This window comes from Dermacentor silvarum, chromosome 1 (assembly GCF_013339745.2).
Source record: "Dermacentor silvarum isolate Dsil-2018 chromosome 1, BIME_Dsil_1.4, whole genome shotgun sequence".
Taxonomy (NCBI): domain Eukaryota; kingdom Metazoa; phylum Arthropoda; class Arachnida; order Ixodida; family Ixodidae; genus Dermacentor; species Dermacentor silvarum.
Window position 1 is genome coordinate 221416288 of NC_051154.1, and position 17398 is coordinate 221433685.

General features: G+C 44.5%; 1 protein-coding gene across 1 annotated transcript; it reads right to left on the reverse strand.

Moving 5' to 3' along the window:
• Window positions 1–290: 290 nt before the first annotated feature.
• LOC125942076 (antimicrobial peptide microplusin-like) lies at window positions 291–15687 on the reverse strand. The gene is made up of 5 exons (XM_049659990.1): window positions 15443–15687; window positions 14099–14160; window positions 7793–7882; window positions 6033–6059; window positions 291–427 (listed from the first exon to the last, which is right to left on the reverse strand). The coding sequence occupies exons 1-5, from the start codon at window positions 15510–15512 to the stop codon at window positions 377–379; spliced, it is 300 nt and encodes a 99-aa protein (XP_049515947.1). The 5' UTR covers window positions 15513–15687; the 3' UTR covers window positions 291–376.
• Between the last annotated feature and the right edge of the window lie 1711 nt (window positions 15688–17398).

Genomic DNA, 17398 nt, shown 5'->3' on the forward strand with positions numbered 1-17398 from the left:
TAAATTTGATAGGCTCGCGTGCGACACGCGAAAACGCGTTCCGACGATGTATTCGGTTCGGTATCTAGGTGCTCTAGTATATTGTTCTATGCGCCATATCCCTCTCTCTCTCTCTCTCTATGGCATGAAGCATGTAGTATGTGCCCCACCATTCATTACAAGAAAGTCAGCTAGTTTTTTCCCTTACTTTGTATATTCAGTTAAGAACGTAGTAAAGCCAGACCCCGCTTTAATTATAACCCGTCAGCTCCTCGCTCATTAAACGAGAGCAGTAAAAGCATACGCGCACGCACACGTGATTGAGTGTGCCGATGGTTTTTATTCAAGTCACACTCTCCTCAACTCGCGCAACACTGCATGTTTCCTCTTGCAGAAATCATGGTCTGCACACTTCGGCGACGTCATGAAGCTCAACGATTTCTTGGTCCTGTAATTGAAGTGCAAGAAAAAAGGGAAAAAAGGAGAGAACTCAGTACCTGTAGCCAATAGACAAACATTTCCGTGGTGCCAGAATTTCGCATTCGCAACTTATCTTAAATACGTACCTATAACAAACAGAAACCTCGTGAAATGAGACAGGTGACGTAACTCCTAACGAGACTATAGTTTTCAGCGACATGACTTAAGTAACCTATAAGGGTGCAGAAATTTATATTGTACCAGAGCACATGGGCATACACATTGTATTCCACCGATGGACTACTATTGGTATTGGCGTTTGTGCCCGGCAAAAGAAAGGGTTGCATAGATTTATCTTGATGTGTACTGTCCGTTCCACTCAAATGAGTGCACGTGACCAGTGTTCGGCTATGCCCGCATGTTTGAGTGGAGGTGGAGTGCCGATTGGCAAAATGTTATCGAAGGCGGGGCTCAGACACACTAAGCACTAAATCGGCTACACGGCTATAGACCAGTGGCTGCATGTATATGACGGGGCCTTTCTTTTGCTGTGGTCGCCAAATTTCTGCTAGCGGCCGGCCTCGCATCTATCCTGAGTGCGGATCACTTTGTTATAGCGGTGAGCAACCTGGGAAAGTGAAGTTATCAGGGGTGCGGGTCAGGCTATTTATTTACCGCGCCCGACCAACCTACAAGAGGTGGCACAGGTATTCGACAATGCATTGTTCGGCGTCTAAAAGCCACGTTGAGCCTTGCAGGTAGTGTACATTGTGCGGCTCCTCTTCTCACCCATTCTCGCATTTTTACAGGTTTGCACGCGCATCTCTGATCCTCATTCTCTTTCCAGCAACCAACAGGGACTCTATTGACAAATGTTAAGTCAACGTGCCCAGTTAAAGCACCATTCCAGGCTTCGTGCGAAGAAAATACTTTGATTTCAGAGATAATCGCCGCTAAAGGGACCGTATTCCTCTTGCGCATTTCAAATCACCCGCCACGAGTGAGGCGGTGAGACGCTGGATACGTCACCACCTCCGTTTGTTGCCGTCGGTGAGTAAAACAGCGCCCGAGAGCTGCTGCTATGGTTTTCTTTTTTTTGCGTAAAACATAAAATTGCGGCCACCAATCGAGCCAAAGCACCACCGACAGAGAGTGAGAAAGGCAAAGAAATAATAAAACACACACACACAAAAAAAAACTGTTTCTGTGGGCACTCTCACGCAGTCTGCGAAGACCACCGACAGCATCCCAAAACAACACATGGACGTGGCATTTTCTGCTCACTTAGTATGAGCTTTGCGAGCCAGCAAACCTAGCGCAGCATTACGCGACACTGAAACTACCAAGACGTGAGAGCGCGGGTGGCGCGGGGTCGAGCACAAAACAAAACCTCTTGGCCACCCGCGTCGTTTTCAAGGGTAATATCAACGAGTTATTTTATCTATTAATCGAATAGAAGTGGACAAGTAGCATTTTCTTCCGTCTAATAATGTGATACAATGACCTTTTTATTGCGATAGCAATTATATGGACACTCGAAGCGGATTTCCGCCGTCGGCGTCCGTCGCCGTGAGGTTCCGTATGCTGTATGTGCGAGCGAAAGCGCGCGAGGGACGCGCGCTTTCACGGGGAGCGAACGCACGGCGGAGAGCAAACGCGACTTCTTTCGTCCCGCGAAAGGCCGTGGGTGAACGAGAGGGAGGGCGGGGAGGCGACGTTTAGCTGCGGCACCAAATGGGTATTTAAATAAAAACATTGCGAGGCGAGAAGGTGGTAAAGACTTGCGACGCTGCTCGACGACTGTCCTGTTCTGATCTCGTCGAAAACCTCCGAGCCGCCGCCAGAGGCACCGGCAACAGTCACCAACGCCGAGCGCGTTCGGTGCGAACGCGGGTAAAACGCCGACGGCATCGACAACAGTTCTGCGCGTTGCTGGTACTGTTACATGTTCAAGTTTATACAGCTGATAAAACTGCTATCCTTACTCCGTATAGCTCTCTACTAATTTGCTATCGCAATTGATGCTTCGCCTTTCGGGTGAAACTGCGACATTTTTTAAAGTTATCAATGGTTCAGTACTAGTGACATAATTATAATGAGGCGTTACGACGTCATCGGGTTAGTACTACAATGTCCCAGTAGTGTCCCAAAACGTTGTCTACATTTACCTGAATTTCTTCCTTAGTAAATTCCTGCTTTTGATAATATGGATGCCTGAGAAGCTTTCGAACATTTATATATTACTTTAGCTTGACATAATATTTGCCTTTAGTGACCCTCTAAGCGCAGCTCCGCCTATCATACCGGCAGAAGGCGCTCGCTCAGCAGTGGCGACGAAGCGATGTCGTGGCGAGACGCGTAAACATTGACTCTTCGCGCGTCGTTTGCTTTGAAATAAAAACAAGAAAGACTAATTGCTTCAGGAAGCTGGATTATGATACAGGTTGCATTCAGGCGCCTAAACACGAGTCTCCCACAACAATTACCATTAATTGCACTATACTATAAATTTTAACCATGCCTTTCACCAATATGAACAGTTATAAAATATAATAGGATATTGACGCAACACATATTTTCTTTCACTCATGTCATGGAGCACGCGCTGTCTCGTGCGTGGGCGTAAGCCTGTCTTTAATGATAGGCCACATTCAAAACTAAATTTTACTGTACAAAATAGATTTTTTTTTACATTTCGTGTATGCCAAAACAATTCGCAACAAGGTTCAAGAAAATTATCTTCCTATCATCATTAGTTTGGGAGTTAGTGACTTGTCCAACACAAACCCTTGCGAAACCGAAAATCAGTACTATTTCTTTTATGTCACCGTTATTAAACATACTTTTTTCATCTTATGTTGTCGCCGACCAGCCACACGAACAAAAGCAGACTCTAGTGAATCTCATGAGGGCTACAGCTATAAAGCTGGGGCATTTTAGGCCTCTGTGTTGTTTTTGACATCTTTCAGATGGTTTGAAGATTTGTTTACGTTTTTCTCGAAACATAATTTTGCTCTACCTCATGTTGCGCAAACTTTGATAACCTTTCTTTGAAAGAATAATTTGATATAAAATGTTGCACACTCATTCCTCACACAGAGATGTGCACAACGAACTAGAACAAACGAAATAGATCCAATATTTTTGCATTTAAGGCTAATTTGGCAAAGAAATTTACCTCAAATTCACAATTTTTTGCACATTGCTTAGTTATTCGAACATTACTTCCTTAACATTTACCACATTGCATTTATCCAAGTTCATTGCATAGGTCTCACCCTTAGCTACACGAATGCCAAAGCTTTACTCATTTCAGCAATTCATTAGTTATTTATCACTGCTGGTGCGACAAGCACTTTGACGAAATTTTGACAAACATTAACTGCCAAAAATGAAATCAACCATTTTTTTGGCAATTTAAATAGTTGAATAAGTTAAACATGACATACTCATTCAGGAAAAACGTTATTTAAATCCTGGCTTCCGATTTAAAGAAAAAAAATTCTGTGGCCTACCACCTTAACCAATTAGCCAGAGGGGCGGGCGTCGTCATTTTACACTCTTGGGCAAATGTGCATGGTTGAAAATAGCGAGCCCTGCCTTATTGCTCTTTCTTTCCTCTTTCCTCCCCTTCTTCCTATTTTCTATTTCTACGTCTCTGTCTCCTCCTTTCTCAAGAGTAGGCAGGCGTTTTGCCCCTTCCGGTGGCAGTTGCAAGCCTGCTCCTCGCTTTCCATTTCCTGCCAAGTGTATATACGCCTTCAAATCAAATAATAAAATTATAAAAAAAAGTTACAGTGGGGTTTCACTTCGTGAACGCGGGTTACGCGCAAGTGCATATACGCCGCGAACATGCACAGCGAGCCCCGCGGCGTCGAAGCACAAACGTGAAGGGCGTGAACGCAGTCGTGGACGCTACATTGAACTCGGCAGTGCAACGCCTGGTGTACCACGTGACATCGCATTCTAGTAACTTGAAACGAATAGTTTGCACTTGCCGCTGCTATGATTTCACTCATATATTTCTTCTGCTAGTGTTGAACAACATTGAGTAAGTTTAATTATCATGGAACTGCTTGCTTTCTATATTTCCGTATTTTTTTTTTCAGACTGGTCAGTCTGGCTGGCACACCATGCAGAGGTGACACGTTTTTCTAGCGTTTCGCCAGTGGGCCCTCGTAAATGGAGTAAACACTCAAAGTGGAGCGTTGTCGTACAGCAACTATCCACTATGAAGGGGCGCTATAACGTAAAATGATTCCAAACTGTTTTGATTCCAATTTCTGCAATCAGCATCCACGGTTGGTCAAAACATTTTCGGGCCACTCCCCACTTCGCCTGTCTGTCACGCGACGTCACGAGAGCCGCGATAGCTCCCATCTGATATAACGTGTACACACTGATTATGCATGATTAAACAGAAAAAAGAAAAATAATCATTCCTGATTCGACGCCTTTTCACCATAAGTCCTCTGGTATTGGTCCAATGTTTTCTGGCTACGCCCACTTCGCCTGTCTGTCACGCGACCTCACAAAACCGCGAAAACTCACCACGTCAAAGTGACGTATACGCGAAAAAAATGCATTATTATAATGAACAAAACTGAAAATTTTTCTGAATATCCACACACTGCCCGTTCCGAGAGGAATAGAAAATGGCTGCCCGCCGATCACTCAGGCCCTCTCTACTCGCACCTGCCGGTGAGCATGTATTTATTTGCGCATAATAAACCTTTTTCCGTGGCAGTAAAACGTTATCGAGCCCTTTAGGCATGCATATGACATCGCTCTGCCAACTCTTCCTTGCTGAGGATCCGTTTTAGCCGCATTCTTATCCTTCCTTTGCACGCCGCCGCGATTTTCGACCAGCCACCGCAAGCAAGGTAAGGCGAAGCGGACGAATCGGAGAAGCCGGCACCAGCCTCTTCATGCGGTTATCTATTTTCACTGTGATGGCTCAGCCCCTTTGAAACCCTCTCCACTAGAGCCTGCTCCTCACCTCTTGTCAGTCAATTAGATAAGAAAAACCGCTGAGTGTAGACAATGTTATTGGTTTTGAAAGCGAACAAAGGTGACCTCCTATAAACGAGTAGAGTTTTCGATTGGGTTTTTCTGACAACGCTGCGGGTCACCACCCGATGCTTGCGTCGGTGGTTACGTAAATTTGACGTCAGAAGTTTGGAATCAAAACAGTTTGGAATCATTTTATGTTATAGCGCCCAAGGTCGCCTAAACTTCCCAGCATGCAGAGCGTATTGTCTGGATTTATCGTTTTATTCCCTAATGTCGGACCCCGCGCAGAGTCGGAGCAACCGTGCAACGAAAGTAGCCTAAGTATAGACTTAGATATTTAAACGTATCTAATGCTAACCGGCGCTTGTTGCCTTACGGCTTCCTGTAGTATCTTCTGCGCCTTCACATATGGTAACATAGTCAATCAACGTCGTTTTCTTTTGCCAACCACAAAATTTGTATACTATGATTGCAGGCAAAATAATTTCCCTTGTGGTTTTTAACTCCTTATATGCACATTAATAGTGTGCAGTATTTACGACGACCGCACTATGCTGGTGTGGCGAAAGCAGAAACGGCACGTATCATTTAATGATACGTGCCGTACATGAATAACTTACCGAGAGGTACTGCGGAAGGACGTCCATCTGTGTAGTATAAAATAAGTATTTTAGGATCTATACGTTGCTACGACGGGTGGTTTCATGAATTCGCTTAATACATGCAATAAAAAAGTTCATTCAACAGCTATTTCTAAGTTGCGAAAGGTATGCTCAAGTGAATTTCGCAAATAATTAGTGGTACTTGTGTCTACAGCTTTATCATGTGAGAAGCTATGGCTTTAGTAAGGATCAGTACTGGACTGGAACATCAGAATGTCTTGAACTCTTACCAAGCGACCGTCTTGACAATTATTTGAACTCAAAATGTCAACAGAAATTTTAAAAAATGTGGTAAAGCCCTTTATTCACGAAATCTTATTGTTCATAATTTTAAATGCTAGTTTTCCTTGGACTACATATCTATCACGTCATTACAACCTACAAACAAGGCTACTGCTCAAGGGCGTAGCAGAATTTCTCCACCATCACGTCGCCTCTATCGAGCGCAGCTTTGTTTCAGTATTCGTTTTAAGAGCTCCAGCAATGTTGGAGCGCACAGCCTGCGTTATACTTTGGCTCTCTTAGAGCTTCTCCGCTTTTAATGGAGTTCCACTGACAACGAAGGTAATTTCTTGTAACGATAAATTCTTTATAACGAGGGTTTATTGCATAACATCAAGACCTCTATTAAGTCCCTGAATGTAGCGTTCCACCCCCCCTCCTTACTGTATATTGGTGTGCAATATTCAGTGATCTGCCAGGTTTTATGCTCGGACGTTTCATCTCCTAGCTGTGTTGGATATGTGCCAGGGGGCGCAAGACAAGTGCTGCAAGTTGTGTGTGAGATGTCAATACACATATGGTATATTTATTAGTCTACGAGGCGCCAACATTTTCTTGCATACATTTAATTTATTAATAATGGTGATAATAATAATAATATAATTACGTACACAGCGGCGAACAGCGCATATGATATTTATCTCGTATAAATACATGGTATATCTAAACATATAAATAACATATCAACATGGCATGTCATATACAGGGTGACCCAACTATCATCCACCAAGATTTAAAAATATGCAAATACCACCTAGCTGGACAGAAGCAAGGTAATGTTGTTTGCCGTCGCTTTGAGATACCCAGAGTATGTTTTGCATTCCACTTAATTACATAATACTCCTAACAATTATTCAACTTCTCAAATATCGTAATTAGATGAAAAGTGTCGATGAGAAAATTGTAGAGTAACATGAAAAACTCCCGATGCAGCTTTCTGTTGCTCAATACGTGCTACGTAAATGCGTTTTACTGAGCGTAAACGAAGCCCGCGAATACACGCGAAGTTATCGAGCGGCCAGTCGCACGGCATTTTTCGTGTATTCGTCGGCTTCTTTCACGATCGGAAAAACACTTTTATGTAGCAGATATTGAGCAACATAAAGTTGTACCGGGAGTTTTTCATGTTGCTCTACAATTTTCTCATTGGCACTTTTCATCTAATTATAATATTTCAGAACTTCATTAAATAATTAAGCCTAAATATGTAATTAGACGGAATGCAAAAAATTAGCTGAGTATCTCCAAGCGACGGCAAAAAACATTACCTTGGTCCTGTCAAGCTACGTGGCTTTTGAATATTTTTAGATCTTGGTGCATTATTTTTGGGACACCTTGTAAAATTATTACATCTGAAACTAAATAGCCGAAGTTGCTTTCCGCACCAATTTTCGCTATTATAATATGTAAAGGACCGCAAGAAGGTTTGTACTTACCAGCTCTCCCTTTGCACACAGCTTGCGGATCATGCACGGGTCAGCCAGGCAGTTGAGCTGAATTCTTAGTTGGGTCAGCCTCAGCTTAAGCTGAAGAAAGCAGAGAGAATTGCAACACAGTTCCGAAAGTCACAACACGCCACCTCTATGCAAAGCGATGAAGTTGCTTGCACTAAGTTTATTTTAATTTTATTTTTCTACATGTAATGACACCTTTGGAGATTGTTATCATAGACTCGATTTGATAACGTTCCCGCCATAACACTGATTACTGCCCTCGTGTATCCTGCGTGGCACGAAAATCATGGAGTCGACTGATAATAAAATGCTCACTTTCTCGAATATATAGACACCCAGAAACAGTTATCGTCACGTATGTACAACATTACGCGTGCTGTTAGTGCTTCCACTGTAGAAATAGAATAGCTGAAAAAGTGAACGTGTTCTAAGGATTAGATGTGCGTATTTTGCTTAGTGCCTAAATTAGTGGACGGTAGAATTTCCTCTCCCACGGAAAGTTTTTCCCAGGAACATTAGAGACCGTTGGATGCTCGTTCACTTTAACAGCCTCATCTATCAGCAAGCTCGTGCTGTCGCTGCGATGAATTGAATGCAAACTTTCATTTTGTAGTAGACTGCAGCTTTTTCGTGTGTATTCCAACAGCAGCATGTTGGACACTAAACTACGAAAAAGTCTTAATTAGCTCTTGCCGTGCGAGCGATGCTCTGTTTAAAGTGAAGCGGCTGAACTAGCTACGTACTTGGGTATGCTACTGCAGATGTATGACCAACGTACACAAAATAAATTACACAAATGCAAAAATGTACACAAGCCCAGAAAGTGCCCAATGTCAGACCATAGAGAGCAAATGCGTTTTAAAAATTATAATTGCGACCTATACAACTTCCACATATTACTGGAAAAAAAAAAAACTATAGCGCGCTGCCTTTTCAGGTGTGAAGCATAGAACTAGAGAGTGCCGACATACAACCTGTGGTACTAGCTAGCAATCAACCTGCTAAACGATAAGAATATCTAATAGACTAACTGACTACTTTTGTGTAAACCTTGTTCATCGCTCACATTATAGCCGCTGTTTTGGTACAGTAAACTCTCAGTTGTACGAACGTCGGTTTAACGAATATTTCACAATAACAAACTTTTAGAAAATATCCGGCGGTTTTCCTGTGCATTCTATGCAAAAATATTTCAGTTACACGAATTTATCAATATCGAATATTTCAGTTGAACGCACTTGATCTTTGTCTCGGGATCATTTGGGAAATCAGTTCAACGAAGTTTTGCGCTATGCAGCGCTTGCGTAGCCGATACCACTCTTCATCCCGAAGAAGAGTACGACGAGGAAGATGCAATAGCAGAGGCTGATTCAAATCCTGTAACTCTAGCCGAGGCTTCAGGATGCCTTGGAAAGTGGCGAGACTTCATGTCTCAGCAACAAGCTGTGGCAGAGGAATTGCACAATAACATAGACTCGCTGAACAGCTTTGTTACTTCTGACACTTCAAGAGCACCAGTGCAAATGAAAATTACAGATTTATTTTTTTCGAGGTGAGATAGGCAGCAAACTAACTGTTACGCTCCCTAAATCATAACTCTATAAATTGCATTTCACCCTTTTGACTCGATGTTTGCTGTGCCCTATGCTGTTTCATATTCTAGTGAATATTCAGTTGACCGAACTATTTCCTTAGGTTCCTTGAAGTTCACTCAAGTGGCAGTTCACTGTATAGCGTGAAGATTATTTTGTATGTATTAACAGCCGACTATTGTAAGACTACAGAAAACGAAAATAATTCTCTAGGCAAGGGCCAGCAGGTAGTAAAAAAAAACTAAATCGTAATGTCGAAGCAAACGCGAGAACGTAAAAGTGGGCTCGGATCTTACGTTTATGAGTGAGAGAGAGAGAGACAACAAACTTTTATTCAATGATAAAAATAGATCATGCTCATGGGGGAGCCTTAGTCGAGAGCCCCACTTGCCTTAGCCGCACATCCAAGCACGTCGATCAGCGATTGCTAGTCGGCCAGGTAAGAGCATGGACAGTCGCGCCTCCCACTGCTTCAATGTGTGTTCTGCTGCCAAATCAGTGTCTTTCAGGTGTGGGGCTGTTTTGAGCAGCCCTAGGTAATGTGAAAAAGTGTAGGACTTCCTCCACCGCAGGGGCGGGAACCTCAATAGCACGTCGCGAACATGGCGTGCAATCTTTTCAAGTGGGGATAAAGCCCTGCTTGAATTTTTCTCCAATTAGATGGCCTCCTCTCCTGTTAGATGTTTATGGGGAGGGGCGTATACTTGTCGAGTAAAACGCTGATGGGCGAGCAAGTCCCTTGCGAATGTAGGGTTATAAGTTTGATAGGGGGCTGTCGTTTGGAAGTATTCTGAGGGGGCCAGTGTCGCTGCTCGGAAAGCTAAGGCGCGAGCAGCTGCGCCTGCCCTCCCATTTCCCTCCAGCCCCTGGTGGCACCAGAAGATCGAGTGGTGGTTGTGGAGGCAAGTTGCATTACAGTGCTACAGCCTTTGGGAATTCTGCCTCGTAGTAGGAGGCGACATGCGGCCTGGGAATCCGGGACGATGGTACTGTCACGTCCTCTACATTCCCCGGTGTGTATATATAGCCAGCGCGATAGCTCTCGTCTCCGCTTCCATCACTGAGGACTCCCTGAAGCATGTTTGTAACAGAGTGAATGGTCACGAAGCCTAACAAATAGAAATTACATCCATGAACATTGACCGATTTGTTCGTTAAAAGCTTTTCAGCCAGTAATGGTCACGTTCTTGTATATCTAAGGAACTTTGGCTATGGCATGCGTTTCTCTGTAAGCTTTATTTTACTATTTGTGCGTTTTGCGAGAGCGATGGGTAAATTGAACTGCGGACATGTTGTTGGGGATGTGGTCTGTTCTCTATTCTAACCGCAATCATGGACAACTCGCCCGGACTCGCACGGACATGTGATGCTTGAAGTTCATGTTCGCCGATTGCGTGATGGCTCAAGCCAAACAAAGACAAATGGACGTAAAATCTGGCGTAGTCCGCAGCTGAAGTCGCTTCGACGTGAAACGAAACTGTACGATAAGAGTACGGTATTAATTGCACCGTTATATTAAGGCAAAACACATCTCACGATGACTGTCGACGTTAATGCGATTAGCATGCAAGTAATGTAGCGAAACAACGTGTCGCTGAAGTCACGTTTACTTAAAGTCTGCAGTGGTCATTCTGAGACTTCCGTTGCTTCGACTGCATGTGACTTACACTGTCTCCTGAACTGGTTCATTTTGCTAGGGCGCTCGCTTGCCAAGGTCGCCCATAAGCATGACGGCGACACAGTGAGGACGACGGAATGACCAAGAAGGTATGACGTCGATGGAACGAAACAGGTCTTGTGAGGACGACGGCATGAGGAGAATCACATGACGATTATGACATGATGCTGATGGTACAGCGACGACAGCATGATGACGATGGACTGAAGACAGGGGGATGTCGAGGAGTGCAGGACGACGGCGGCATAACGGCAACTAGATGGCAAAGCTGGAATGATGGCACGACCACGACGTTATGACGACTACGGTATGACCACGAATGCTATTGTGTGACGACGATGCAATAACGGCGACGTCATAACAAAAGCAGCCTAACCACGATTGAATGACGACATGATTTTGATAGAATGAGGAAGAATAAACGACAAAGATGGCAAGACAAAGGCGTTACGACGACGGCTGCATGACAAAAATGTAGTTACGTTTCGGGAGTGTTAACGATGATAAAACTTCAGCGTTGACGACCGCGCGACAGTGCGATGTCGAGCCTGGAATGACGGCAATAGAACAGCCACGACGGCATCACGATCACGAGCCCACATCTAGTGGCCCAAGCTATTAGACAACTTGGATCACTGGGTCAGCGTAGAAGGCACGACGACAACTGCGTGACGAGAGTGAGAAGACGAACTTTATGAGGACGATGAAAGGATCTCGACGAGCTCACGGCAGCGGTATGACAACCGGCATGCATGAAGGCTGTTTGACGATGACGGCGTGTCCATGACGGCATGACGAGAGTCGACGCACAAGGGTTTGGGTGCGAGCTAGTTGGTGTGGATCATTCATTTTAAAACAGCGCCAAAAAAACACGGACAAGGGAGCACACGGGACCAGCGCTGACTGCCAACAACATCTTTATTGAAGCCTGCGCAGATATATACTATTCGCAACGGGCTGAAAGAGAGAAAAAAAAGACGAACAAAGCGAAGGCAAGTCATCGTCTGTCAACTCTTGCATGCGCAGCAAGAGTTGACAGACGATGACTCCCCTTTTTCGTAATCCTTATGCATGCTTACATCGCAAGGCTTCACGTTGACGAAAGAAGAGACTAGGAGACAAACGATTGCATTCGTCATCGGTTGAAAATAAAGTGTGGTTGATGTGATTTACTCATGATTCCAGCAATTTACGAGAACGCATTCGAAGCAAAAGTTGCGGCCACTGCTCACGTGACAGAATCCCCAGAACGTCTCGACGTATAAGGCGATTGTTTGACGCTTATAAGTTTCGGCGACTTGGGCGAGTTGGTTATGCATTGTGAAAAGGGTTCTTGTACTAGAAGGCGCGTTCAAAGAAAGGAATACAGGACACGCGAAGCGCTACTTACAACTCATTTATTTAGAAACTAAACATACACTATACTATAAAGGATATACTTTCTTTACATAAAAGACATACTATAATATAAAAGACATGTACACTTTCAGTGCGCGCTATTCTCTAGGTAAGCAATTTCTTTGTTGGATAGCGAGAGGGAATGAATACTTACGAAAGGGAACGAATGCTGTAAAGGGGGGAGGGGGGAATCCTGATCAATTTTTATCACCTGAGGTTCCTTAAGGTGCACCTAAATCTAACTACACGAGCATTTTTACATTTCGTCGCCGTCGAAATGCGGTCGCCGCGGACGCCAATCCGAGCCACGACCTCGGGCTTAGCAGCTCAAAGCCATAGTCACTAAGCCACCACGGCGGGTACATGTACTTCCCCGTTCCGTCAGAAGCATGAGTCATGAACAACTCCCTCAAAGATGTACACTTCCACAATGGAGGATACAATTGGGATTGTGGCGTCCAGAGATTTTTATATGCGGGGACTTCGGCTAACTGCGCTGGAGCTTCAGGTACGCTGTAGCTCGGAGGAGAACGTTAAGTCAACCATTATTTTTCTTTTCTCTCCTTCACTATTCTTCCCCTTTTTTCTCCCCAAGTGTAGGGTAGCACACGGGCATGTCCTTGGTTAACCTCCTTACCTCTCCCTCTTCGTTTTTCTCTCTTGAGTCAACCATACCAGCGGTGTTGTGAAGAATGAATGCTGTGCGAGTGCTCTCACATAACTTAGACAATCATGATAGATGGGTTCTGCCGGAAATGTTTTTTTGTTTGTTTTTTTAACAGCGGAGCTGTTTAAGCCAGCCGTTGGTCCGTGGTGCGTCGGAAAACATGTTGGCAGATCCTGGCGGTCGTGCAGAAAGGGTCCAAGTGCAATGGCACATACCCCTGTGAACTAGTGAAGCTGAGCCTGGTGAAGTCTAGCTAAGCATAGTTGGGACTACTTAAGCTTAGTCAGTCATCAATAGCCAATCGATAGCCAATCGATAGCCAATCGATACCTAATCGATAATAGACAAATAATCAATAAATTTCGGAAAATGCTGGGGATGACTTGGTAGTGGTTAGCCTAGCCCAAATACGTGGCCAATACCTTGCGATAGCCATTCGATAGCCAATCAATAGATAATCGATAATTTATCAATAATCAATGAATTCCGGAAATTGCTGGGGATGACTTGGTAGTGCTTAGCCTAGCCCAAAAACCAGGACTAACTAGGTGCCCATCAGGTCCGCTGTCTCTTTGGCATTGCGCCTCCAGTGCAAGCTACGCTAATTTTTTAAATATTACTCGGGGGTTTCTTCACAGCTGGGTAAAAAAAAATTACCCTAAAAGATAACGTAATAAAAACAGTTTGTTTCTAAATACCTTATACAACTTTTCTAATATCAATTATGCCCAAAGAAATATTTAAAATTTTGCCTAATGAACCTAAATAATTATTCGCGCTTCAACACATGTTCTGAGTAACGAAGTCGCTTACAAATAATACTCAATTGGTCTCATTCGGCAAAGACGAAGCACTATTTGTCTTTTTTTTTACGTGTAACATGCAGTATAATACGCCCAGTATTAAACGCCCGTATAAAAATGCGGGTGTTAGCCACTTGATACTCTACGTACCCCAATAGAGGCCCTCAGTTCAATGCAGGCTGTCACTGTGGACAGCTGTCCCATGGTGTAGCCTGAAAAAAAAAAAACAAATAGAGGACAACGTAAGATAGGGCGTTCGCCGAAGAAGTTTTTGAACACATTTCAGGCGATGTTACTCCTAAATACTGCCACTAGGGTGTTCAACAATCTTGCGCAAGTGACTGGAGCTTTAACAAAGCTGCATACTTGGGGCCCCGCCCATAAAGAAAATTAGTTCAGAAGACTATACGAAGTGCACAGACTAACTTTTTGAAGGAGCACTATGAATGAATACTAAATCTGCTCTGACTGGTAAAGCATTTTGACAACCTTGCTTACGTTCATTTGGAAGGGAAAAGGTAAATTATTAGTGAAAAAAAAAATACCAGCAAAACTTTCTTTTTCTTTCTATTTCTTTAACCAGAAGTTCTTTCACTACGACGTCACGAATTTCAATGCATTTTCTCCTGTTTGGGTCGTTTTGCTGCATGAAAACTTCTCGAAACTCGTTTTATTGAACCATTGGTTCCTTCATAATTAATTTTTACGCATTATGGTGACTGTGAAGAGGCAGAAAAACGAGAATTAATATTAAGAAACGAACTTTTCATCGATTAATAAAAGTAATCGGAACTTTTCATTGTTTAATATAAAGTATCGATCCTTACATCGGTTAGATAAATAAACCTTTCATCGGGCGAAATTGCCACACAAAGTTGTAATTTACATGCCAAAACCACGATCTGATTACGAGGCAAGCTGTTGTGGGGGACTGCGTATTAATTTTGACAACCTGGGGTTCTTTAAACTGCACCTAAATCTAAGCACACGACGTATGTTCTTTATTTAGAAGCTTGCCAGCTGACTTTGAAGTGGCTTCCTTCCGGTGCCTCTTTTTTTTTTGTTTTCAATTGAGCAACGACCCGTAGTTAAAGACGGACCCTGTTCGGCGTGACGTTGCTTTGTGGCCTGTTATGCTTCTGTTTGGAGAACACGTACTTTTTCATGTACAACGACACCTTCTACAAACAGACGCATGAAACTGCAATGAGTGATTTCATGTATCCGCGGCAAACCTGACGATAGAGACAATTGAATCCGGCACGAAGTTCCTTCCTGTGCCGACTTAAAGTTTTTCTGAGGTCGGTGGGCGACTGATTTTGCACTCTGGAGATCTCGTAGACTTGCAATGACTGATTTACCAGATGTATGCTATATTTATTCTCAAGGCGCAATTGAAAAAAAAAGAATGCTTAGTATAAATGGCTTGATAGGCGATATGGTTCACTCATATCGAACTGATTTTATAAGAGCGTTGCACACGTGTCACCTCACCGCATAGCTCCAGATGTCCAGCTGAAGCCGTAAGAATGACGCAAGCCAGGAGCACGACCAGAACCTTCATTTTGGTGCTGTAGCCTTGGGTGTAAGAGGTCGCTAGATCCAACTGCACCGTAGCCTAACCAACTGAGACCCTTATAGAAGGAACAGGCCACTTTGCCCTTGGCGTTGCCGAGAAAGTGTCTCTACAGCACTGAATGCTCGGTTTTCGCTTTAACACAGGACGGCATTTTTTGACCGCTGCGATTGTGTCACGCTGGGTCGCTCTTCTAGAGAAGATGTCTCAGCGAAACGATGGAGCATGCGTTCGCATTGTGATACCGCTGATAAGGGAAACGAAAGGTGAAAAGAAGCCGTCGAGCAAGAGTGTTACTTATGTCAGCTTTCCAAAGTGCTCAACGTGCGCTATCCCGTTGACGACTACAAAAATCCAATTAAAGATAAATATCAGGAAGTTCTCTTTGTTCATAGCGGCCGCGGTACCTTAGTAGCTATGCGTTGCACTGCTGAGCTCGTGGTCGTGGATTGGACTCCCGTCGCGGCAGCCGCGTTTCGATGGGGGTGAAATACAAAAGAGAGAGCAAAGATGCATTGAAAGGCAAGTTAACCAGAGGTAGTTCCGGTTGGCTACCCTGCAGGGGGCGAAGGAGTAGGGGGATAAAAAGAGAAAGGCAGTGCAATGGGGAATGCAAAGAGCTCGTGTACTTTGATTTAGGTGAGCGTTCAAGTACCTCATGTGGTCAAAATTAACCCGAAGTCGCCCACTAGAGAATCGTGGTTTTGGCGCGTAAAACCCAGGAATTTATATTTTTGAGAGCGCACCTCTCAGACGCCCGTTCCGGCGGGGATCATCAGCGTCGGTGTCCCTATTAACCGAGTGAACGAGCACAGCGAAAGATGAAAGAGCGAACGCGGGACGCAGCGGGGGATGCAAGACGGCGATAGCGAAGAGAGCGCGAGGAGGATGGCGGAGGAGGAGGGTGCCGCAGAACCATGAGGCGGAAAGCGGAGGACGAGGGTGTGGCAAAAGCGTGAGAAGAAAAGGGTAGTGCCGCGCAAGACGGCCTCTGCGGCGACGATGGCTACGAGATGGCGCCAGCATAGCGCGCGTCGTCTGTTCACCGATGACGCCAACGATGAGGCATGCGGCGAGTGCGTCCACCGATACCATATATGGAAACAAAGTGTTACATGAGCGGAGGTCTGCCTGCAGCGGCTGCTGTGAATCGGTCACACGCGTCACGTACGCGCTGCCTCTCGCAATCTCCCGATTAGCGAGGCCGTCGCGCCATAGTTAGCTCCGTTTGCAACGTGCAGGCGCGAGAATGAATGAATAAAGCCTTGATTTTAAGGAAGGGGACGGCTCTAGGCCACTGTTGGGGATTAGTTGGGAAATGAATGTGGGTTCCCGGATTGTTGGCTGAGGCACATCTTCATCTCATCTTCATCTTCCGCTTTATGAAGACTCAGGTGCATGTTCAGGTTCGTCGCTCTCGCATGGGCTGGTCGACCCCTTGACAGATTGTCGGCGCCAGCCAATATATCGCGAAATGAAAACACGTATAGAGCTGCGCTCAAATTTTGTATTAGGGAGTATCGTAATCGTCGGTAAATTTTTTTCTTTGTTTTTATAGTCATGTATTTCTTGTGCTGCTTACGGAAGTTGTTGCGTAGTGTCTTAAAACCTAGGGGTTTACTTGGAGGCGGGGCACTTTTGTTACAATATAGGCCTTCATATATGACGGCTTGAAACAGAGAGAGAGAGAGACCTTAATGGCGTACAAAATCGCACCGGGGAGATTCCCACCGGGAGGCCTCTGTTGTGGGCAGAACCCTCAGTCCAGGACCCCATGAGCCGTGAGAACTTTAAGTAGGGGGCTGGTTTTGTCCCCGGGACTCTTTCTATGCCTACAGTACTACTATATTGTGTGTATAATTTGTCACTTGGTG

Coding starts and splice junctions, on each gene's coding strand:
- LOC125942076 (XM_049659990.1), bottom strand. CDS start 15,512: ATGAAGGTTCTGGTCGTGCTCCTGGCTTGCGTCATTCTTACGGCTTCA. Junction 14,161..15,442: donor TGGACATCTGGAGCTATGCG/GTGAGGTGACAC, acceptor TTTTTTTTTCAG/GCTACACCATGGGACAGCTG. Junction 428..6,032: donor TCCTTCCGCAGTACCTCTCG/GTAAGTTATTCA, acceptor CTTCAATTACAG/GACCAAGAAATCGTTGAGCT.